Source organism: Phocoena sinus, chromosome 19 (assembly GCF_008692025.1).
Source record: "Phocoena sinus isolate mPhoSin1 chromosome 19, mPhoSin1.pri, whole genome shotgun sequence".
NCBI classification, from domain to species: domain Eukaryota; kingdom Metazoa; phylum Chordata; class Mammalia; order Artiodactyla; family Phocoenidae; genus Phocoena; species Phocoena sinus.
In genome coordinates, this window is record NC_045781.1 from 17,213,820 (window position 1) to 17,237,071 (window position 23,252).

The window sequence follows — 23,252 nt, forward strand, 5'->3', positions numbered from 1 at the left end:
GCCCGGGCATTGGTCCCGGCTTGGCCGGTGCCGACCCTGTGACCCTCACTGGGGTTTGGTTTCCTCCTCTGGGAAGTGGTCCAGGGGCTCCTCGAGGTTCTGGAACCCTGTGGGGCAGCGGGTGGCCCAGCTGCAGGAAGCCAGCTTGGATGTGGTGGCCTCGGCTGAGAATCATTGGCATCACTCGGTTCCCAGGAACGAGAACAAGGACACTGGACAGAGGAGCTCACCCAGAAAGCCAGGAGGGCCCTGAGCTGGCCCCACTTTACAGATAAAGAAACAGGCTCAGAGGGAAATGACTTGCTAGAGGTGGAGCTGGGATTATTTAGAACCCATCTCCCGACCCCAAGTCTAGCGCTCTCCTCTCCTCCCTGCGCTGCCCTGAGTGGAGGTCTGACGCGAACTCCCCGGGAGCAGGCAGAGCCGAGAGGACATGGGCGTCCAGCATCCGGGTCAGGGAGGAGGCCGGGGAACCAGAGGGGAGCTAAGTGTGGAGAGCGGGTGGTAAGGCGTGGCCTCTGCAGCTGGACAGCGTCCACCCCGCAGGGCACAGGCCGAGATCCACTGCCGGGAGCCACGGCCCAATGTTTTCTGTGGAAAGCACCTCCTCCTGCAGGGCTTCCCTCTGCCACGTCGTTCTTGCAGCTGCAAGCCTGCTGTCCCTGTTGCTGGAGATGTGCAGGTCTAAATAAGTTTTCTCTGACTAGTCTTGATGCTTCTTGAGGTTTCCATAGTCTGTGGCTTAAAAACCGATCTCCTAAATTCAGCTGTTGGCTCTCTTACTGGTGTTATGTAAGATTAATTTTAGAAGAGCGCCTCCTCCACTTCATACCTTTATAACGCTATTTTAGCTCCATGTTTAATGCTAAACACTGAAGTCGTCAGCTGCCCCGGGGGTGGGAGAAGGAAGGAAGAAGTCCTAAATGGAGGAGTCCATTTCTGAGCAGATGCCTGGCCTGGGCGTCTAAGTCAAGGTGGCATCTTGCCTGCCTGCAGGCAGTGGGGGTAGCAGAGAGGTGGGGGGAGGGAGGGGAGTGCGGGAGAGGCGGAGACGAATCCGTGGTGCTCCTGGGCACCTGTGTCTTAACCTGCCCTGTCTGGGACCTGAGGCGGGTGGCCGGTGAGGTGGGGTGCAGGTGGGGCTGGGGCACGGGCCTGAAGCAGGGTCTGAGCAGCCAGCCAGGAGGAAGGAGGGGACGGCAGCCTGCAGCTGGTGTAGGGGGCAGAGTGCTGAGGAGGTGGGTGGTGTGAGGCTGGAGGTCAGGCCCCCAGAGCCAGGGAGCCCGAGCTGACCCTCCAGGGTGCGGGGAGGAAAGCGCTCGGTCAGATACCCCACCTCTCTCCTTGCACCTCACGTTGCTGTCCTGCTGACGGAGTGACCTGGGTCCTTGTTCCCACCACAGGAGTCCTTCTTTCACTGGGCCTTCGGTGTCACCGAGCCAGGCTGCTACGGCACGATGGACGTGGACACTGGGATGTCGACGCTCTTCGTGCCCAGGTTTCCTCCCAGCCATGCCACCTGGATGGGAAAGTACGGAGCACCCCGGGGTGTGTGACCGTGCCTGCTGACCGCTGGCTGGCTGCGGTGGGGGTGGGTGCAGGGCCTGGGCTGTGGGTGTCAAGCGGCAGGGGGCGGGAGGCAGAATTAGCAAGGGGGAGGGTTAGTGAGCAGGCCCGTTAACAGCCTACTCTGGGCCAGAGCCTGTTACCCTTTGCTGGGAAGGAGTGTCAGAGCTGGAGCCACAGACCACGGTCACGTTTGTTCGGAGGTACTATTAATTATTAATCTTGAAATTCCGGATTCCCAGCTTTGTTAAGATGCCTGAGTCTTTGGCCTGGGTCATTGGGAGGCAGCCCCTCCCTGGGTGTGGTGGGGAGGGCAGCCTGGGGCCCTTCTCTGAAGCCCGTCACTGACGTGCAGTGCAGGGCGTTACTGTGTGCCTCCCGCCTGCCGGCCTCTGGGCTAGGCTCTGCGGCTCCCAGGATGTAGGCCCTGCCTCAGCTGGCTCACCTGGGAGACAGGGTCGTGCTCTAGGGTCGTGCTGTGGGAGAAGTGTGAGGCCAGAGGCCTGGGTGAGCCTGAGAGGCTGCCTCCCTCATCATCTGTGGTGCCTGCCAGCTTGAGGGCCCTTGGCCCTGTGCACCCCTCCTGGGAGCCGTTCCTGCCTGCTCAGAGGCGCCGAGGCAGAAGCTGTGCTTAACTGGGGATGCTTGAGGTGATCAGAGGATCCTGCCAAATGCTCGCCGCCTTCCGCGTGTCATTTCTGCCGGGAGAGTGCTTATTCTGGGCTAATCTATACATTGCAGCCTTTGCTGCCTCGTGGGCCCCAAATACTCAGTACCAGGTAGCCTGGTGGGTCTGCAGCTGGTTTGAATGATAAGGCATCCGGCTGCTGCAGGGACATTGCTCTGTGCAGAGGGCTAGGGAAGGGCTCCCACACCTCAGCGGGCTTCTCCGGGGAGCGGGTCTGGCCACTGTCGGGCCTCCGATGCCTTATCTGTGGAACAGCGGTGATGCCCCTCGTGAGGCATCGCCAGGGCTGTAGTCACAGTGATGGTCACTGTGGAGTGGTTACATTTGTGACACTGAAATGAGGCAGCGAGGGTGCTGGGGACAGGCAGCTAGTAATGTCCACAATATTTGTGGCCACTCCCTATGGAGAGTTGGAATCTTTTCCCTCCTCCCTCGCTCAGTCAGGACCTGGGTGACTGCCTCGATGCGTGAACGTGGCCGTGTCACCGTGTGACTTCTGAGGCTAGACTGTTAAGTGTGATACGGTTTCCACCTGGTTCTCGCTCCTCAAGCCCCGCTGCCACTCAGTGAGGAACCCAAACTCACCCACGTGGACGGGACCAGAGGCCCCGCTGACAGCCAGCACCACCCGCTAGAGTGGATGACTCCAAGCCCCAGTCCTCTCAGGGCTTTGTTCTGAGCCCTGACCTTTAGAGTCCGTGGACGTGATACATGCTTTTTTACTCCCCTGCGTGTCAGGGTGATTTGTCACAAAGCCCTGGTAACTGGAGGAGTTTCCTGGTGAGAGTTTAGATCTGGTCTCCGTGAGGAGATTGTCCCGGAGCCCTCCCTGCACCTTGAAGTGATCACAGAGCTATAGCCTCAGCCCGTCCTGCCAGTGGCCCCTGTGCCTGGGCGGCACCCATGGCTTTGGCCTGCCTGCCCTCTCAGCCTCCCTGTGGCCCTGCCTCTTGGCTCAGGGCGTGCTGAGATGCCCACTGCTCAGCAGCGCTGCAGTCAGGGATGCAGCACCGGGAGACGTGGGCGTGGACGGTGGTGAGTTTCTGTCAGGAGGTGTGGAGGGGCTCTGAGTGCGTCCCCTCTTCTGACTGCTGCTGCCGCTGCTTACGCAGAGCTAACTCTTAAGTCAGGGAGTGCCTGTCCGTGGGGCAGGGTGGACATCCTCCAGGGCGTGGCCCCTGCCTCGGGGACTGCACACTCCATTGGGAGAAGCTGAGCAAATCTCACCCTGCCTCCCCACAGCCATCATCTGGGGAGCCAAACAGCACTTGACTTGAGGGTTTTTGTTTTGGCCAAGCCGCACGGCATGTGGGATCTTAGTTCCCTGACCAGGGATCGAACCCGTGCCCCCTGCAGTGGAAGTGCAGAGTCTTAACCGCTGGACCAACCAGGGAGGGTCCCGACTTGAGGGTCTAAAACCCAGGACCTGATTGGTCAGGGAGCAGCTGTTATCGGTTGGCTGTTCTAGAACATAATGTCCAATAATACAGGAATGATGTTCTGCACTTTGACTGCGGCTGGGTTTTAGAGCCACTGTTAAAAAGTTCTCGTTTAGTCTGTCCCTGCTTTGCCAGGGCAGCTGATTGTCTGGTACGGACCTTGGAGGGTACAAATGGGTCTGTAGGGTGGGTCTCCCTCTTGGAAAGGCTCCATGTGTGCGCTGGCCAGGCCAGACCACGCAAGCTGCTCCCAACGGGCGTTCCAGCTCTGCAGCAGATAGCTTGCCCCTTGTCTCTTGCCGACCTGGCTCCCCTCCGTGCCCATCCCCGGCAGGCTTTTCCCTTCCTCCGCTCTGGTGTGACCCTCCCCTAGTCCCCACGTCCCAAGCCTTTGGGAGAGAAGGCATGATGGGAACAGGGCAGTGGAAGGGGTTGGTTGTCGGGCTGGAGGTGGGGAGCAGCCAGATGTGATGTGTGTAGCTGTTTCCAGACGCTCATGATCAATAGGGCGGGAGCGAGGCTGATGGGATTACCTGGCCTTTGGCAGTCCAGACCACCGGACTGAAACGTTGACCTTCAGCTCCCCAGCTTCCTTCTGAGTCTCTGTCTGATGGCTTTTGAAAATCATCTGGCAGACACTGCAATCCAAAGTCATCCAGGGAAACAGCACCCCCGTCTGTAGATCTGCCGCTTCCCGGTGTAAACAGCCTGTCCTGTTGTCAGGGCTGCAGACGCCAGGGGCTCGTGGGCAGCCCGGTGCTCCGCCTGTTCCTCACCCTGGGCCTTTGTGGGGACAGGAGGTGGGAGCTTCTATTTTGTTTTATCTGGGGTCTTTGCTTACAAAAGTTTGGTGTCTTTTTTTTTTTTTTTTTTTTTTTGAAGTACGCGGGTCTCTCACTGTTGTGGCCTCTCCCGTTGCGGAGCACAGGCTCCGGACGCGCAGGCTCAGCGGCCATGGCTCACGGGCCCAGCCGCTCCGCGGCATGTGGGATCTCCCCAGACCGGGGCACGAACTCGCGTCCCCTGCATTGGCAGGCGGACTCTCAGCCACTGCGCCACCAGGGAAGCCCGGGTGTCTTTTTGATGTGAGAGTGTTTCCCATCATTTTCGTCAGAATCGACCTCAGCTGATGGCAGTTTTGGCTGCTGGGGTGTCTGGGGTCCTCTAAGCAGGTGGGAAATTGCCTCCTTGGGCAGTTTCAGCACTGACAGAGGGTGAGCAACTTTGGGCCAGGTTGGGCGACCCTCCTAGAACCTTTGGAGCCTTGGCGGTTTTCTGCTCCCATCCCTGGCTGAGGCCTCGGGCTTGGAACGTGAGACAGTGTGGCTGGCCTGGGGTTTGTAGGGAGGAGGGGGCTCTCCCGAGAGCTGAGGCCCCGAGCACTGCACTTTCTGGGATGGGGACTGATGTGTGCTGTGGTGTGTGTGAATGTGTCTGCAGTGTGTGTGCATGTGTGATGTGTGTGGGTATGTTTGTTGGGGGGGTATGGTGTGGTGTAGTATGTGTGCTGGGTGGTGTTGGGGGGTTGGAGTGTGGGAGTGTGTGTGTGTGTGTGTGTGTGTGTGTGTGTGTGTGTGTGGTGTAGGGTTGTGGGGTGGTGTGTCTGTGGGGTGTTTGGGGTGTGCTTTTTCACAGCCACCCCATACACACAGCTGGGTCACAGGACGAAGGCTGCCTCAGCCAGCCTGACGGCCTGGCCCCGGCTCCCCCGTCTTTAGGGAAGGCGCTCCGGGCACTGATGAGGGGTGCAGGCCTTCCTGAGGAGAGCCAAGGGAATTCCTTTGGCTCTGACCCCAGGCGGTTTGCGGAGAGCCTGACCCCGGTCAGCCCGAGGCCTGGCGAGGCGTTTGGCCCTTCCCCCCGGGCTCTGCTGCCCACGGGCCTCCTCTCCATCACCTCTGCTCTCCGCACCGGCCTCTCTGGGAAGTGCTGCCTCGCCGCCCAGGTTCAGGCGCCTGCATAGCTTTGGAGAGCCCTGCTTTTCTCTAACAAGCTAATAGAGGCCTGACATGGTTGCCGACTTCCTTCTGGGGCAAGTGCGGGGTGCCGGGCGGTGAGCTGGAGGAGAGGCCGCTGCGTTGTACGTGGCTGCAGGCAGGCTCCGGCCGCTGGAGGTGGATGATGACGGCTGTGATCTGGCCCTGTTACTTGTTCATTAGCCCCATGCGGGCGGTCAGCTTGCCAGCTAGACCTGCGCTTGGAAATTTCAGTTCCTAGAGGGCTCCACCGTGTCTGCACCGTGGGCATTAATTGAGAAGTCTCCTTCTCACAGGAGGGCCCGCACGGGGTGTGGGCACTCGCTGCGCCTGCCCTGACCCTGAGTTCTGGGAAAGGCCTCCCCTGTCGCATGCTGGGCCCAGCTGCCTGTGAAAGAGGCCTGCGTGGGCCGGGTTCCCAGACACTGGCTCCTTCTTGAAGACACAAACCCTTTTGAGTGGCACCCTCCCTCCTCTCTCCTGCCAGAGCTGCCCCTTCCTTTTGAAGGCAAGAGTTTCTGGGGTGGGGTCGGCTTCCCTACTGACCCATCCTCTCCCATCCAGTTGCTTCTACTTGGATCTCCCGCACGACGGGGTCTGGCATGAGCTGCCCTGCTGGACCCTAAACTGCAGTCAGGGCTCCATGCAGCCTTCCGTGAGGCTGCTGCCAGCCCGGCACTCAGGTGGCGTATAGCTGCCCAGTGACCCCTCCAGCCAGCTCTGTAGGGCTCACAGGGACATGCCACTCCTTCTCCTGCCTGCCCCTCTGGTGGCTGGCTTGACGTGGTGGCATGGCACCCTTACCTCTTAGGGTGACATTTAAATGATTTTTACTATAATTGGCCCCCAAACAGGAAAAATAAGTACTATTCAAACTTAATTATCTCTGCCCTTTAGAAGAAAAAATGACACGCAAAGTGCCAGAAAAGATGCTCCCAGCTTTTCGGGTTGTATCTGTCAAATGGTTATTCTTGCTGAGAACCAGGCCTGTGGCTAGTTGGGCGATCTGGGGCCCTTGAGGCCCAGTGTGCTTCGAGGTGGGCAAAGGGCGTTTGGTGAAGCTGGCCCCTGGGCTTACTTGCTCCTGGACATTGGGATGGCTTCAGCCGGCTCTCCCATGGGCTGGCTGGCCCTTGCCACTCCTTGGCTCCCGTGGCAGGTGAAGTGGCTCGTGGCTGGTAGGTGAGGGGTGGACAGGCAAGCGCACAGCCCTGGGGCCGCCCACAGATCACAGCTGCCTCGTGTTCTCCTCTCCTTTTCCCCCTCGTCCTCCCACCTCCTCTGGTTCCACCTTGTCAAGACGTTGACCTCAGGCTGAATACACGGAGATGTTCCCAGGTCTGAAGCCTCCTAGGTCCTCTGCTGAGTGCTGACTGCCAAGACTCCCAGGTAGGGCAGGCAGGAGCACGTTTCCTGAGGTGTCCTTTGGCAAGACAGCTTGGGAGAGTTAGTGTCCCCGACGGGAGGTGAGGTGAAAGGTCAGTGTCCAGGCTAATGGCCGAGACGCCCCTCTGTAGGGATCATTGAGGCTGGCCTCGAAAGCACGTCCTTGGCTCTTCCTGAATGTTTTGGGGGTTTGCTTTTGATGCCTGTCACAGCTGGAGGGGATGAAGTGACTGGGGACCAGGGGTGAATTGGGGACCTGCTGAGAATTCTGGGCATCTGTCCTGAGCAGCGACTGGAGCTGGGGCAATCGGCGTGAATGTGGTGATGACACCGGTGGCCCTGCCTCTTGCCTCTCTGGCACGTGCTTTTGTGAATGGCTGCAGGGTCAGCTGTGCTGAGGGTGTCAGTGCTTGGTAGCAAAGGGTCAGCGAGCTCTTAGCAGTAAGCTCTGGAACCGGGGCCTCCAGCATCCAGGCAAGGTGCTTGTCATCAGTTCCTGCCCCACGTAGCTGCTACAGGCAGTGCTAATGGAGGCACAGCCTTTGGCCCTTCAACTTTGAGTCCCGTCTCAATCACAGAAGCTAATGCAATTGGATCGTGCAAATTTAATTACCAATGGGAGCTTGATACCCAGTGCCCGCTTCAGAGAAGCCAAAAGGGCGGTAAAGCAAAAAGGGTTCTGGGGCACCAGGCCGCCGATCTTAGTGGACCACTGTCCCCCCGGCCTGGCTCGCTGCCTACGGCTGTGAGCTTCCTGCTGCTGACCCCCAAGGCCACCCATGTGTCCCTTCATTGTGCTCTGTGTTTCCTGGCCACAGTCCGGTCTCGGATGCTTGTTGGGGTGGAGAGGAAAACGGTGCAGGGCTTAGAGAAGGAGTGGGAATCTGTTTCCTGGGTAGCGATGCTGGTTGATCAGTGGTGTTTCAGAGGCACGTGGAGCTTGCTTTTCGAGGTGGTCATTTCCGAGTCCCAAAGTGCTCTCACTCCCTGTCCCGTACGGGCCTCCCCAGGTACACCGTCCTTGGCACCTCCACCTGCCTGTCGTCTGCTCACCCGTGAGAGCCCAGGAAGCACAATCTGAAAACCATCAGCTACTTCCTCTGAGGCTTCTTTCAGATCTGACACTTGGTGACTAGAATATCATGCAATCACAGGCAGGATGGGAGTGAATCCCCCATGCTGATGCGGTGCCCAGGCGTGGGACGGGGTGTGTGGTGTGTGTGTGTGTGTGTGTGTGTGTGTGCGCGCGCGCGCGTGCATCTTGGACATCCTTCCCCCAGGCGGCTAGAGCTCCTGATGTGAGCTCTGTCACCAGCAGTGACATTGACTCATCTGCCTACCAAGAGGCTGGGGGGTGGGGATGGTGCTTGCTGGACCCACCAGCCCTGCTCAGCACAGCTGTGACCAGGAGCCCTTTGTGAGGCGGGCAAGGGCTACCCAGCCTCCTCCGCCCTGCGTCTTTGTCTTCTCACTGGCTGATTTTTCAGGGACGATGAGTAAGCTTGAATGTTTCTCATCACAGTGAGTAATACTGTTACTGGCTTCTTTAAAATGTTAACTTTTAAACTTTTCTTTAAAGAGGCTCTGTGGGGGCCTGGGAGGCAGCTAATTTCATGTCCCAAAGCATGGGTGGGCTGGCTGGCTGCCCGGTGTGGGTGGGCTCTCATTGGTAGTAGAGGGAGATTTGTCCTCAGCTGCTTGCCCCAGGCGGCCAGGGTCACGAGCTCGAAGGAGGAGCAGAGGTTGGCTGGGGGAGGTGGAGGGATGCAGGTGGGGTTCAGCAGTCACTCTGTGGCCCAGTGTCCTTTGCCCTCCGAGCCTGTGTTGGGCAGACCGGCTCGGTGCCAGGTGCCGGCTGGGGCAGGGGTGGGCCCGGGGCTTCTTGGCCTGAGCTCAGAAGGCAGCCTGGACCCAGCTGCGGCCAAACCCTGACCCTGGCGTTTCCTGTGCTTCTTTTTGAGGATCCACTCCAAGGAGCACTTCAAGGAGAAGTACGCCGTGGACGACGTCCAGTACACAGATGAGGTCAGTAGTGGTCGACTCCTCCCACTGCAACAGCCTGGCTGGACATCGCGGGACAGCATGGTCCAGCCACCAGCCCCCTCAGCAGTGCCCTTGTTTGGAGAGAGCAGGCAAGAAACATGCATCTCAGACCTCCCTGGGAGGCCCCTGCTTTGCTGGGGCAGTGCCCGACTTGGTCGCTAGTGTCTTGTACCTTGGATGTGGCCGCTGAGCTGCTCGGAGGAAGGATGTCTCTGTGAAGGTCTGATCAGGCTTGGCTGGGCCTTCGCGTGTTGGGAGGCCCTTCCCACAGGCCCTCACCAGCTGTAGGTGCCGCTGTCAGAAGAGCCCCAGACAGCGAGAGGCCTGTGGGATGGGGTGGGCTTGGAGGACCCCTGGCTTTAATCCTCTTCCCAGCATGGTTGCCCAGTGGCATGTGGCCTGGGTGGCTATGTGACTGTCCTCCTGGGGCTATGAATCTGTCCCCCAGTCCAGGCAGTCCAAAGGGGCTGCCCCTGGGCTTCCCTGGGGGCGCAGTGGTTGAGGGTCCGCCTGCCGATGCAGGGGACACGGGTTCGTGCCCCGGTCCGGGAAGATCCCACATGCCGTGGAGCGGCTGGGCCTGTGAGCCATGGCCGCTGAGCCTGCGCTTCCCGAGCCTGTGCTCCGCAACGGGAGAGGCCACAACAGTGAGAGGCCCGCATACCGCAAAAAGTAAAAAAAAAGGGGCTGCCCCTAACTTCCACTGCTGTTAGGGCCAGGCCGTGGCAAAGGTGAGAGCACAGCCATGTGCCCCCCTCGTTTCCTTGGGGGACCAAGTCCCCCCGATACTGCACCACTGCCAGGCGCACAGGAGGCCTCTGCTTGTCCCTGGGTGCTGTCACAACCCCCATGCTCTGTGCAGATCGGTGCTGGGTAGAACAGCAACACCCCGAGGTGAGTGCCCGCTGCCCGAGGTGCAGCGCTGGCCTGGCAGGATCGGCTGCACGGAGCCCCTCCGTGCCACGTTTCCCCAGACAGAGGTCGTCATACACTAAGAGCTGGGCTGGCATTGAGTGAAAAGGCAGGAGGAGTTACTGACTGGAGGAGGGAGAGGAGGTGGGAATTGGTAGAGCTGAAAGATCAGCAATAGGAGATGCAGGGCAAGCTGCAGTTTCACTCACGCCTGATGTTGATGGAATGTACTTACGCATCTTTGAAAGTTTGCAACTTGAAGGTTCATATGTAGGGGACTTACTGTACCTTGTATTTTTGAAGTGCTAGAGAGAGAGGGATGCCCATCCTTAGTTGTGATTTTGTTCTGACCCTCTCCTTTGGTGGGTGTATCCCTCCTACCTTTGTGAACTGCATCTTAACATTATTGCTCTTTGGGACCTTGGCCTTCTGGGTCTCCTTGGTGTGAAACCTGGAGGGGGCAGCCTGGGATGGGCCCTGAGGCCCAGCGCGTCGAGTCAGAGCATCTCTCTGCCGCAGCCTCCCAGCCACAGTCTGGTGTTTTTGCTTTTATGACCGGGGAGGGCGGGGAGGGGGGCGGTGGCCGTGAACTCAGCTCCATTTACACAGTGATTTCTGTGTAAGGAGAGCCTGCCTCCAAATGAGGTAAAACAGAGGAGGTCTTGAGTGTCAGGCCAGGAAAGCCTGTCATGATAGTGTAGAATTACAGCCCCACAGACCAGCTCATCTGAGTCTGTATTTATGAAGCAGAATCTTAAGTGAAGGCTTCAGTGGAGGTGAGAGCACGGTGCTTTCTGCAGGGCCACGCCGTTATCACTGTCATCGTTAATCGGCCTTGTTGTGACGATTACTGCTATGGATCTTATCGGAAACGAGGGCTCCTGTGGACCGTGGGACAGGTGCTTCACTCCAGGATGGCCCCTGCGGGTTCCAGCAACCTCGGCAGCTCACACAGATCCCCTCCTCCCTCTGCCCTGTCTTGTGGTGGGCCACGGTCTCACCCCATTAAGAGGAATCCAAGGCTCCAAGCAGTGAAGGGCCTCATGCACGGCCGCATGGCCATGGAGTACCAGGGTTGGGATTTGACCCCACCAACTTTGGACCCCGGGGGCTCGCCCTCCGCCTCCGCCTTTGCCCTGTCAGAAGTGAGCGGATGCTGCAGGACACGCCTCCAGAGGTGACAAGGCCCCCAAGTGCCTTTGGTTTTCTGTGGCTTGAAATGGAGCCCGACTCAAGTACAGACACCTGGGCTGGGAGGCACTCGAGGGTGCCTGGGGCTACTCCATCATGGAAAGTGACAGGAAGCCCTTTATGTTGGGGAAGGGTTCCCTGGACCAGTTCTGTGGTGCTCAGCTTGATCTAACAACCTTGGGCAGCCTTGGCTACAAATCACAGACGAGAAGCAGCTGACACTTGTCTCCTGTGAAAGAGGGCAAGAAGCCCCCACCCCAGGCCGCGGCCCGTCACTTGATACCACATGTACAGTACAGGTGTCTGATGTAGCAAACCTGGCTATCTAGTTTCCCTCCTCCTGTAGGTGATCCTGAGTGTATTGAGAAGGTAGAGTGAATGGTGGCTCCCCTGAGAGGGGGGAGCTCAGGAGAACCTTGAGAGGGGCTACTAGGCATTGCCATCAAGGTGCAGTGCAGTGGCTGGTATTCATGGGGACGGGAGTTGGCCAGGCGGAGGGCACGTTTTTGCGCTCTCCTTTATGGCACCAGGCAGATGTTGCCAGGGTCACTGGCTCGCATGTAAGAGACCTTGGTGGCAGCACAGTGATGGATGCTGCCTGCCTCTCTGCCTCGGTGGGTAGAGGCGTCAGGGAGTGGTGGGGTCTGTGGCGGGCCCTCTGAATGCTGTGTGGGACTGCTCGCCCCAGGTTACTAGATGTACCAGTTATTCATGAGTAGCTGCAAATCCATGTTGTTCGTGGTCTTTCCCAACATTTAAATTTGAGAAACGAATTGAATTTTTAAATTTTTATTTAGCTATTTATTTTGGCCGCACCACGTGGCTTGTGGGATCCTAGTTCCCCGACTAGGGATCGAACCCGGACCCTTGGCAGTGAGAGTGTGGAGTCCCAACCCCTGGACTGCCAAGGAATTACCCCCAAATTGAACATTTTAAATGCATTGCCGGCCACCGGCGTTCAGCCCTGTTTCAGACTGCCGTGAAAAAGGTTCAGTTTTAAAAGCTTTGCTTTTTGCACAGTGAAGCCCCGCTCCCGGAGCAGTGCAGCCTTTCTTGACAGCACTGGTCAAAGATTGTCCAGCCCCTTTTTCTGGATCGTCACCCTTGAAGAGTGGCCAGCAGGCCTGGTGGGAGCTTTGGGCACGAGGGTGCGTGAGACCTCCATGGGAAGCCTCTGACTGTCCCCAGGGGAGGATCCTGGTCCATAGGGCTCTGGAGAGTTCTGCGTGTGCCGTCCACTGTGACCTGCCGGAGAGGCCAGGCTACCTGGGAAACTGGTGCTGCGGCTTGAAGCAGGGCAAGGCGTTTAACAGCGCTGGTTCATGAGAGCTGGTGGGTCCCCAGTGACCACTGGTCCACGGAAATGAGGCCCTGTGTGGACAGAGCCATGTCGTCCTGTGTGCGGAGCTGTAGTTCCGCATAGCTGCCTCACGTCCGTTGCCTTAATTTCGGAGGCAGGGAATCAGGGTGTGCTGACGAGAGGGTAGCACTGACTGGTCTCCACGGGGAAGGGCGGGTGCAGCGGCCTGGCTGGGGGAGGTTTTGCAGCCGCAGAGGTAACCACGGCCCACTCAAGTGTCCACGATCATTAAAAGATGCTGCCCTGCCAGGGCCAGCAGACGCCCAGCCTGCTGCGTCAGGCCTCCTCCATCCGTGTGCACATCGGGTGGCATTGAGAGGGCTGCTTTCTCCTCCGTTATCCCCAAGCAGCACGTCCTGAGTCACAGCCGAGAGAAAAACCAGCAGCCCACACGTGTGTTATCCTGCTCCCCTCTCCCAAGGACAATAGCACACACAGTCCCCGAGTGCCTACGCGTGCTCTGGCCGTGCTGCCGCAGTTGACAGACCGCCCTGTGCTGGTGAGCATAGACCCTTCAGTCCCCGTAACAACACACCCAGGGCCAAGTGCGGCTCTGGTTCCTTCTAATGAGCCGCCCCCTCCCCCTCGCAGAGGGCCCAGGGCGTGCTAGCGACTCACCACGCCCTCGTGCGTGCAGCTCAGAGGCTGGGCTTCAGTCATTCTCAGAGCAGTTACTGAGCAAACGAGGAGGGTCCAGGGAGATGGAGCGTTGGGCTTGCGGGTGGGAGGGTGAGTCATCTGGCCGTGAGCCTCACAACCTTGACAAAATATGGGGCTTGTCACCCAGCAGTTTCACTGGGTCAGTTTTTTTTTTTTTTTTTAAAGGAAGTAAAGACTTTATATCAGGATGCCCATCAGGGCATACTTTGTAAAGTTAATCATTAGAAATAATGTAAGTGCCCAGTAGAGAAATGAATAAACTAACTATGCCAGATCTGTTAAGAGAACATGGCACAGCCACCACTGTGCTCTCTTTTAACTATGGGCAGATTAACCCATAAGCCTTTTCACTGGTGAAATCTGGACATTTGCAGCACCAGCTTCCTGGGTGGTTTACATGACATGAGTCTGCAGTGAGTGGCACAGGCTGTGTAATCAGGTGTTCCCTGGACGTTTACCATCCCCCGCGGTAGTGACTGGTAACAATGGCGTGTTTGAAGACTATTTAATGACAGGAAATAAGCGAAGCACGTAACTTCATATGATCCAAACGTCATTACAGATCTCTGTTTTTATGTGCAGAGATAAAAAGTCTCAGGGGATGGTTTTGTAGGTGTATTTTATCTTTTTATAGTTTTCGGTATCTTCCAGGTTTTCTCTGGGAGCCTCTCAGTATTAAAAAGCATATATATATATATGTCAGAACTTATCAAAACGTGCACTTCAAATAACGTGCAGTGTAGAGTATGTCGGTGATGGCTCAGTAAAGCTGTTGAAACAACAAACAACAAATCCTCACTCTCGCCCTGTGTCAGGGTGTGAGAGTTCAGGGTGGGAGCGTGGGGAGGGGGCTCAGTACAGTAGGAGCTGCAGTGGCCAAGATGCAGAGCAGACTGAGGGGTAGGGCCAGGAGAGGAAGAAGGCGGTCCCACCGGGGTGGCCCGTCCCCTTGGGGTGAGGATGTCATGGCTGAGGCAGTGTGACCGGCCGGGGGGCAGTAGAGGAGGGAGTGGACCAACCCGCCGGGGGACCAGAGACCTCAGTCCTGAGCTCAAATTGAGGAAGCGGCTACGATGGGGAGAGGGCGTCCCAGGCAGAGGCATGGGGAGGTGAGCTTGGGTGGCAAGCTCGTTCAGGGGGTCGGGTGGGAAGCAGCCAGCGTGCAGGGCCCTGAGTGGGTGGTGGAGGGGTGGAAAGCGAGGATGTGGGGTTGGGGGTGGCAAGTCCATGCGGTCAGGGGGATGAAGGGGGCAGGGAGGAGGGTGTCTCCCCTGGGCACCAGTGCCGAAGAGATTGCCTCCGTGGGTCTTTCGTGAGGGACCAGGCAGATGGACAGAGGTGCTAGCCTTGGAGGGCGAGTGGGTCTGGCTCTTAGGAGCTGGGATCTGTGTGGGGCTCGGAGCCAGGGCAGCAAGTGGGGAAGCCGGGTTTAGGTTTGAGTCCCTCTCTGTTACCTGATAGCTGTGTGGCTTTCAGAAATCCCTTATTCTCTGTAAACTTCTGCTTGTTTAAGGATGAGCTGTCAGTATTTAATAACGCTGGTACGTCCTCGCCATCAGGCTTCACGTGGTGGCACTAAAGTGGATTTTTCTTTCTGACCTTTCAGATCGCCAGCATCCTGACATCACGGAGCCCCTCCGTCCTCTCACTTTGGTATGGGCCGTGTTCAGGGACCAGGCAGCGTTTGAGTATGGGGAGGGCTTTAGGGAGCTGCTTGCCCCTGCAGAGGTCAGGGCCGTGGGGAGGATTGAAAACAAGGGTCGTTGCTGATAAATAGTGACAGCTCAGTCTGAATTGCTAAACGTGTCCAGGACCATGTCCTCCATTCTCCAGTCGACCTGGGCTGTGTCCTGTCCCGAGGCCACTGTGGACAAGACGCCACGCATACTCCGAGGGTTAAAACCTGACTAGAGGATGTATTTGTGTCAGGTTGAGCTCTTGGGGTTTGTGGATGTAGAATATCAATTTGCTTCCACACTGTCTCTCCTCCATTGTTGATAGAGAACGTATCAAAACGTGCATGTCAAATAACGTGCAGTGTAGAGTGTGTCGGTGAACACACCCTTTGCATCTGCCCATGAGGCTGCTGGGCTGTGTGGCATCAGATTTTGGACTCGGGGCACTAAATGACGGAGGGCCTGCTGCAGCCTGGGGCAGGCAGGGGTGCACGGTGCAACCTTGCAGGGCGGGGAGGGGGTGCTGAGGCTGTGAAATGGCTCCGAGAAGAAGTCTGCTTTCTTATACTTCAACCTTGGGGAGCTTCACATATGAAGAGTATGCAAGCCTTCTACCCTCCCAAAGTGACCCTTCTCTCCTTTGTTAATTGATTTTTACCGAAATAGTTTTTCTCAGTTATTTTTGTTAGCACTACCTGTGATCTCTTTTTTCCACCCTGCTGTTTTGATGGCTGAGAAGAAACGTTACGATTGTGGTCACGGAGGGTTCAGTGTGTTTTATTTGGGGGGATACAATTAGACATCGACCTGTAGGTCTTGAGGAAGAATTAAAAGGCGATTTAAAAGGCCTGGCCTCTCTGGTGATGGCACGTTTTCCTCTGAATCTTTGTTTTGTCTCCGCTCCTGTCTAAGTTCCAGTTGGAGTCTCCTTACAATTAGGGAAAGGAGAGGAATGTAACACAGAGTCTCGGTGTCACGGAGAAAGGCCCCTCCTGCCTGAGTCGGGTCACACCCGCGTCTCTGGAAGGGCCGGATTTGACAGTGCTTTTCAGGACACTGTCTCTGGGGAGCGTGTGTGCACACACGTGCACAGGGAGACCAGCCAGCCTTGGGGCAGTGGGGGATTTGTGGTTGGAGGTGGTCCCGGTCTGAGGTCTTCTCCCAGCCTCCACCTGTGCCCAGGCAGCCTGAGCTGGGGTCAGCAAGGTGCTTGGACGGAGGAGGCCTTGCTTTCTCTCCTTTTCAAGCTGCAGCAGAGAAAAGAGGGCTGCCCTTGTGCTGGGGCCCGGCCTGGAGTTACCTGAAAGGCGGGAAGGGATGGGTTGGCTGGGCTGAGGTGGGTGCTCCCCGTCGTCGCCCCGTGTGGCGGGTCTGCGCCCTCACGTTCCCTCTCTCTCTCTCCAGCGCGGCGTCAACACTGACAGCGGCAGCATCTGCAGGGAGGCCTCCTTCGAGGGCATCAGCAAGTGAGTCCTGGGGCCCTGGGAACCGTCTCCTTTCATCCTCCATCAGCTCACATCTTCACCAGCAGGCTGGCCCAGTCTACAGACTAGACACAAAACACAAACAGAAGGATGCTAAAAAGGGGTTAGATTGGGTGATTCGAGGACATGCTTAGAAAAATACTTTGCCTAAATTCACTCCAACGTTGACTTTAAGGATCGATGCCACTTCCCTGTCAAGCTCTACTGTGAAAGCACAGGCCCGCCACGTGCTTAGGGAAGCCTTGGCAACCGTGCACACACATGGGTGGCCATTTTCCTTCCAGGGACCTGCTCTGAGCTCCGTGGTCTTCGTTTTTATCAGCCCCCTCCCCTCACTCCTAGCCCCTGACCTCCCCCAGCCTGGCTCATAGCTTCCCCTTGTCCCCTGCTGCCCCAGTCCCAGATGGCTGCCCCCTTACTTGCCCTCGCTCCCCAGCGTAGCCCCAGGCCGAGCCCCCCAGCTCTGTTCCCCCTTCTAGGCCTCCCCAGGCAGGAGGGCAGGTGTTGGGCACAGGGAGCCAGCACCTCTCCCGCCTTGCCACCCTCATGCCCTGGCCCCTGGAGAGTGCCGCCTGCCAGCCATGCCTGTGTCCCCGGGCTGGCTGCTGCCTGGCCCTGCGGGGAGCGGTCTGTAGGACCCGAGGCTGCAGCAGATGAGCCCTTGAGGGGAGGCACCTGCTCCTTGGGGCTGCTGAGTGTGGACAGCTCGCCTGGTCTCCTGTTTCTCCGGCCCCAGCCCCCCCCACCCCCCGCCAGCCTGTACTCTGCGTCACGGCATCCTCTGTCCTTTGGTGGACCGAGGAAGTGCCTTGTAATTATGTATGAGCCTGAGCCACGGGAATTTGTGCGTACGTGTGATGTGTGATGTGATTAGGAGAGATTATGAGCTCATAAATACGTGTCACTTCCCCCAGTGATAAGAGTGGTGGGGCATCAGGTTTGCTTCTTTTCGTCGCACGCATCTCTGCATCCTCTTGGGAGCTCGCCAGAGCGGCCTCGCCTCCCACACCAGCAGTGATTAGCCCAGCTTGTTGAGGTGCTGGCCGTGGAGCCGCTGTCTCTCTCCAGGCCCTTGAGGGGAGTGGTACAGGGCACAGCTTCCAGCTGCCTGTCCTGATCCGAGCCTCCCCTCGTCCCCCAGCACTGCCCGGCGCGGGGCGGCTCCTGTGCCCTGCTCACCTGCCTACGCTCTGGTCCCGTGGGCTGGCCTGTTCAGTCTCGACTTGGGTCTCACTGCCTTGTGGGGAAGCCCTGAGCTAGAAGTGGGGAGCCCTGGTGGCTGCCACACCGACCGGTTCTGTGACCTTAGCAGAACTTGCCTCTGAGCTCAGCTCTCCCACGGGAAGCATGGTGTTCGGGCTTGCTGTGGGGTGAAATGAGATCCCGCTTGTCCGGAACCTGGCGTGGAGCTGGTGCTTAATAAACAGTTGCCCACGAGCAAGCCCCCATCACGCCCCAGCGCCCCTCTGAGCGTCAGTTTCCCCAGCTGTGTAGTGGGCCAGCAGACTTCAGGATGTCCGATGACAAGATTCCGGATGTCAGTGAGCTGTGGGGTCCTTCTTGCCCCACCTCCCAGCCGAGGCCTCTGCTGCAGAAAGCGCCTTCTCAAGCACCCGGGGCCCAGGTTTTCTGGGGGAGCGGTGGGGGACTCCAGGGGCATCATCACTCTCTGTGAGCAGTGGAAGTGGAGGCCTTGTCCCCACTCCCCCGGGAGGAGTGCCACTGTGAACTGACCTCTCCCTCCACTGAGCAGACCCCAGCCTCTGTGCCCCGCTGCTCCCTGAGTCCCCGTGGCCCCTGCCAAGAACCCAGAGGAGCCTGTGCTTGGCCAACACCCCACCCCACCTTGGGAGTGTTTTTGGAGAGCCTTAACTTTGCGCACTCTCCCAGGCTGGCCCTCTCCAACCCATGGTCCAGTCCAGACGGGGGCTGGCTGTGAGCTGCTCCCCAGGCCCCTCACTGCTGGGCTGAGCGCCTGCCCCCATGCTGGGGGGATTCGTTTCCACACCCGTGTGGCAGGCTGGGTTTTCTGACTTGGCTGAAGTATCGCAGGTGAGAGCCCTCCCTGCCTTGGGGTCCCCCGGCCGCCCTGTGGTACGGCCTCCCCTCCTGTCGCCTCACACCTTGCTCTGGGCCTTACATCCCACTGTGGCACCCTTTGTGTAGCTCTGCCCTTAGGGGTTGCTCCATTTGGGTACCGCCCCCCCATCACCACCCTGCGGCGCACTGTGGCCACTGACCTCGGGCCCCCTGCCAGCGCCTTCCCTGCAGAAAGTCGTGTCTGTATTCCTGGGGTCTGGGTGCAGCTCAGCCCCCTGTCTCCCAGCCACCCCAGCTCTGCCACCTTTCGGACCCTGCGCCAGGCTGGAGAGGGCCTTGTCCTCCAGAACCGCTGCGGCTCAGTGACCACATTCACCTGCCAGCCGTGAGCACCTCCAGCTGTTTGCAGGGATAATAATAGCCTGTTTCCTATGCAAGATGAATCTTGCTGTCGTCCTACTTTCTAATACTCACGCAACTGCTTCTATCCTCGGTCACTTCTCACTGCCCTAATGAAGTGCCTTATTCCTGGAATTTTTGTTTTTGACCCTTTTGAACTTCTCTGCAACACCTCCCATCTTGGATCCTTCACTGACCTGGTCTGGCAGAAGTTCAGGTTTTGGCCTCTCGGTTTGTCCTGATGGGCCACCCCAGGCCACCTTTATCCCTTGGCCTGGGGGCAGGAGGGAGCTTGTGATGGAACAGTGGCCTCACCTGTCAACCCAGCTGCGACCTCTCCAGACGTGGCTCCTCAGGGTCGGCTGCCTTGGGCCTGTCACCTCGGTGGGACTGTGGGTTTGGTCCTGGGAGCCCTCAGACCTCCCTTGGCCTTCCCAGATCAGGGCCAGGCCGCCTACTGCCCACGGCAGGGGGTGTGCCAGGTGTCCCAGTGGTGGGGTCGCAGGGGACTGGGAGCAGGGAGGCAGAGGCGGGGTGGGGCGGTAGACATGCACTGGGATCTCCCCATGGCCAGGGGCCCCTGGGCTCACCAAGGGGTGTGGCCTCGTCCTCCCTGGGGAGCCAGGGTGTGATTATGCTGGGGTGAAGGGAGCAGGTGGGGACAGTCTGTAGGCCTCGTGCTGAGTTTGACTCCAGGCCCCGGCCACAGCTCCCTGTACGGCGGGATTGGCGCCCGGACAGCTCCCAGGGAAGGGGTGGAAGGAGCAGGCCCTGTAGTGGGCTCCGGCCAGAGGACAGGGTCGGGTGCTCGTCGCCAGGTGCTGGTGAGGGCGGGGCCGGGGCTGGTCTGTGGAGAGGGTAGCTCCACAGGAAAGACACCTTCTTCCTGGGGGCGGCACATACCACAGCTGCCTGGAGCAGCTGGGTCCTGCAGCCTGGGAGCAGAGGCAGACATGATTCGTCTTCGTTAGCATCAGAGGAGAGGTAGACTTGAGAGCAGGTTTTCCTCAGACAGACAGACGGACAGACCCTGGCTATGAAGGGAAAGAGATTATCTGTGGGGGGCCAGGTGGCCTATGGGCCGCCTTCTTGGCCTGAGACAGTTCCGTCCAAGGCAGGCAGACTGCCCAGGAGCCCTGAGTGGGGCAGCGAGTAGAGAGCACTCTGTTTCACGCCGTTGTCTGACGGAGAAATATGGTCGCTGTTTTACATTAGCTGGTTATTCAGGATAAGCACATTTCTTATCTTGTGGCATTCACTTAAATTGCCTTGCATATTTGACGATGATTGGTTACAAATTAATTCCATTTAAATAAGCAGTTAAGTATGAAATTGCTGAATTTGGGGGTTATTAATGCAGGAATATTAATGTTCAGGGATGTGAATTTTCAAACCCAAGAAGTAGAGGGACATTATTAAAACTCGACAGTTACAATAAAATGCCAGTGTGTGGTGTGGGAACCAGTGGCTTTCTGGTTACTGTTAACTTATGTATCAAGTTAACAGTTTGGATTGAGGTTCTGATTATGGCTCATGGAATCTCCGAGTCTCCTGAAGAGACGAGCACCTGCCTCAGCCCCCAGTGTGGGTGGAGTGGGGGCCTTCTGGGACCTGTTCTCCATCTTCCAGTTAGAAACTGCAGGGAGGAGCCCGGGGGCTGGAGCAGGGCTGGCTGGGCTCACACGACTCACTGTCTGTCACCCAGCCCACAGCTAGAGCCCACCAGGGAGGCACCCTCAGCTTCCAGGGCATTCCCCACCTTCATGGGCTCTGGTGGGCTTCATTGTTGTTTTTACACAATTATTACATGCTCGGTATAGAAAGCTCTGACTAGCACAGAGGCGAAAGCAAGGAATGTTCAAATTTCATTACCTGAGTTAAACCACTGACATTGCCGTGAATGTCTTTTGGACTCTTTATGTGTGTGTCTGAGGGTGTTTCTCTGTCTGAATGTTTTTGTGTCTGAGTGTGCATTTGTGTGAGTCTGTGTGTTTCTGTTTGTGTGTATATTTGGGTGTTAGTCCATGTTTATGCCTTTGTGTGTGTGTGTGCATGTATTTGCCTGTGTCCATGAATATACACCTGTGTGTGTCTGCCTGCGCCTCTTTTCTAAGCGTATGCCTGTCTCTGTGTGTGTCTGTGTGTTTGCATCTTTGTCTTTGTGCCTGGTCACCTTGCTGTTTGTGTGTGTGCATGTGTGTATATGTACGTATGTTTTGTAACGTGAGATTCTACTGGCGTGTTTGGCTTTTGAGGATATAGGCCATCGCTTTTCCTAGCGTCAAAGTGATATTTGGCAGAATGGGAGACGGTCTATATTGCCGTCTTTATTTATGTCATCTCCTGCTCTGTTCTTCACCCTGAGCCAGGTTGGCTCTCTGTGATCTCTTTGATATTTCACAAGTAGGGCTTGATTCTACAACACTTTGAATTTAGTAGTCTTATTTTTATAGTTAGGGATCCCGAAAGCTTTGAAGATCTGGAATCCTTTCAGCCTGCTAATACCTCCTTCCCTCTCCTCGTCCTTGTCCCTCCTTCAGCCAGAAGTGGGGGTACCAGCTGCACAACGACAGCATTAGATAGGTGTTTTCAAACACCCATCAGTGAGGCCACGGTGGATTCCTGGTGGGTCACAATCCTGTATGCCCTGTGTGATATCCTGGCTTGAGATAGAGCAGGGCTCAGAAACCTGAGGATTGAAGGCTTCCCAAGGCTTCTCTGCTGAGGCCCATACATTGTGCTGGGCCACATTGCGCTTACCTAGCTGTCTCACCGATAGCTTGAGCTCTGAGTCACGCATGACAGAAGTGTCAGGGATGTGCCCCAACCTGATCCTTTTGTCTCCTGGGTTCCCTTTTCAGTTATGTTCATCTTATCAAAGAACTTTTGGCTTTGTAGATTTGTCTCTATTGTATGTTTGCTTTTTATTTCATTGATCTTTTGCTTTAAAAATTTTCTAATCTCTTTAGGTTTTATTTGTTCTTTCTCTAGTTCATTGAGAAAGAAGAAAGATATTTCTGGGATGGAAGTTTATTTTTATTTATTTATTTATTTGGCTGCATTGGGTCTTCGTTGCTGCACATGGGCTTTCTCTACTTGCGCCAAGCGGGGGCCCGCTCTTCCTTGTGGTGCCTGGGCTTCTCATTGCAGTGACTTCTCTTGTTGCGGAACACGGGCTCTAGGTGCGTGGGCTTCAGTAGTTGCAGCATGCAGGCTCAGTAGTTGCGTCATGCAAGCTTCGGTAGTTGCGGCACGTGGGCCCAGTAGCTCTGTGGCATGTGGGCGCTTCCTGGACCAGGGGTCGAACCTGTGTTCCCTGCATTGGCAGGCAGATTCTTAACCACTGCGCCACCAGGGAAGTCCCAGGATGGAAGTTTAGATCATTGATTTTCAATGTTCTTTTCTACTGCTTACATTTAGAGCTATAAATTTTCCTCTAAGCACTGCTTTAGCGGCATTTCACCAGTTACGGTATTTCATGTTTTATTTTCTGATTTTATTATTTTCTCTTCTTTGAACTGTAGGTATTTAGAAGTTTATTGCTTAATTCCCAAACAATTTTGGATTTTATATTTTTCTGTTACTGATTTCTAGTTTAATTCTACTGTAATCAATGAATATTCTCTGTATTTCAACCCTTTGAAATTTGTTGAAACTTCCAACATATGATATTGTTTCATGATAAGTGTTTCATGTATACTTAGAGAGCAGGTAGTCTGCAGTTGTTGGCTGTAGTGTTCTGTATATGTCAATGAAATTAGGTCGGTTAATTGTATTGTTTGTATCTTCTGCAACTTTACTGATTTCTCTGTTTGCTTGTTGTGTCATCAGAAGAGGTATGTGAAAATCTGAAGCTATGCTTGTCGATTTATCTGTTTCTCATTTCTGTCAATTTTTATAAATCAATTTTATTAGAATAAAATTTATATACAATAAAATTCATTATGTGTATAATTCAGTAAGTTTTTAAAAACAGCTTTGTCAGAATATAATTCACATACCTTATACAACTGACCCACTTAAACTGTACAACTAAAATGCCTTTTTGTATGTCTATAGGTTTGTGCAGTCATCATCACAATCAATTTTAGAATATTTTCATCACCCAAGAAGAAACCCTGTACCCATTAGCAGTCATTCCCTTGGCCACCACTAATCTATTTTCTGTCTATGGATTTGCCTACTTTAGCATTTGATATAAATGGAGTCATGCAGTATGTGGCCTTTTATATGTGGCTTCATTCACTAACTGTGTTTTCAAAATTCATCCATGTTGTAGCATGAATCAATACTTTGGTCATTTTTATGGCTGAGAAATATTCCAGTCTATGGATATATTGGTTTCTGTTTGCATAATATATCTTTTCCCATCCTTTCACTTTCATCTTGTGTCTTTGAGTCTAAAGTGTCTCTCTTTTTTTTTTTGCGGTAC

At 56.1% G+C, this 23,252-nt stretch overlaps 1 protein-coding gene across 1 annotated transcript in view; it reads left to right on the top strand.

The window, feature by feature from the left end:
- The window catches only part of PEPD (peptidase D), a 115,145-nt gene that overhangs the window by 9,598 nt on the left and 82,295 nt on the right, over positions 1-23,252 (top strand). The window contains exons 3-7 of the mRNA XM_032614806.1: positions 1,404-1,531; positions 9,017-9,080; positions 14,828-14,909; positions 15,055-15,116; positions 16,302-16,363. Of these exons, the coding sequence (XP_032470697.1) occupies positions 1,404-1,531; positions 9,017-9,080; positions 14,828-14,909; positions 15,055-15,116; positions 16,302-16,363 (398 nt within the window). The remainder of the gene's footprint in view (positions 1-1,403; positions 1,532-9,016; positions 9,081-14,827; positions 14,910-15,054; positions 15,117-16,301; positions 16,364-23,252) is intronic.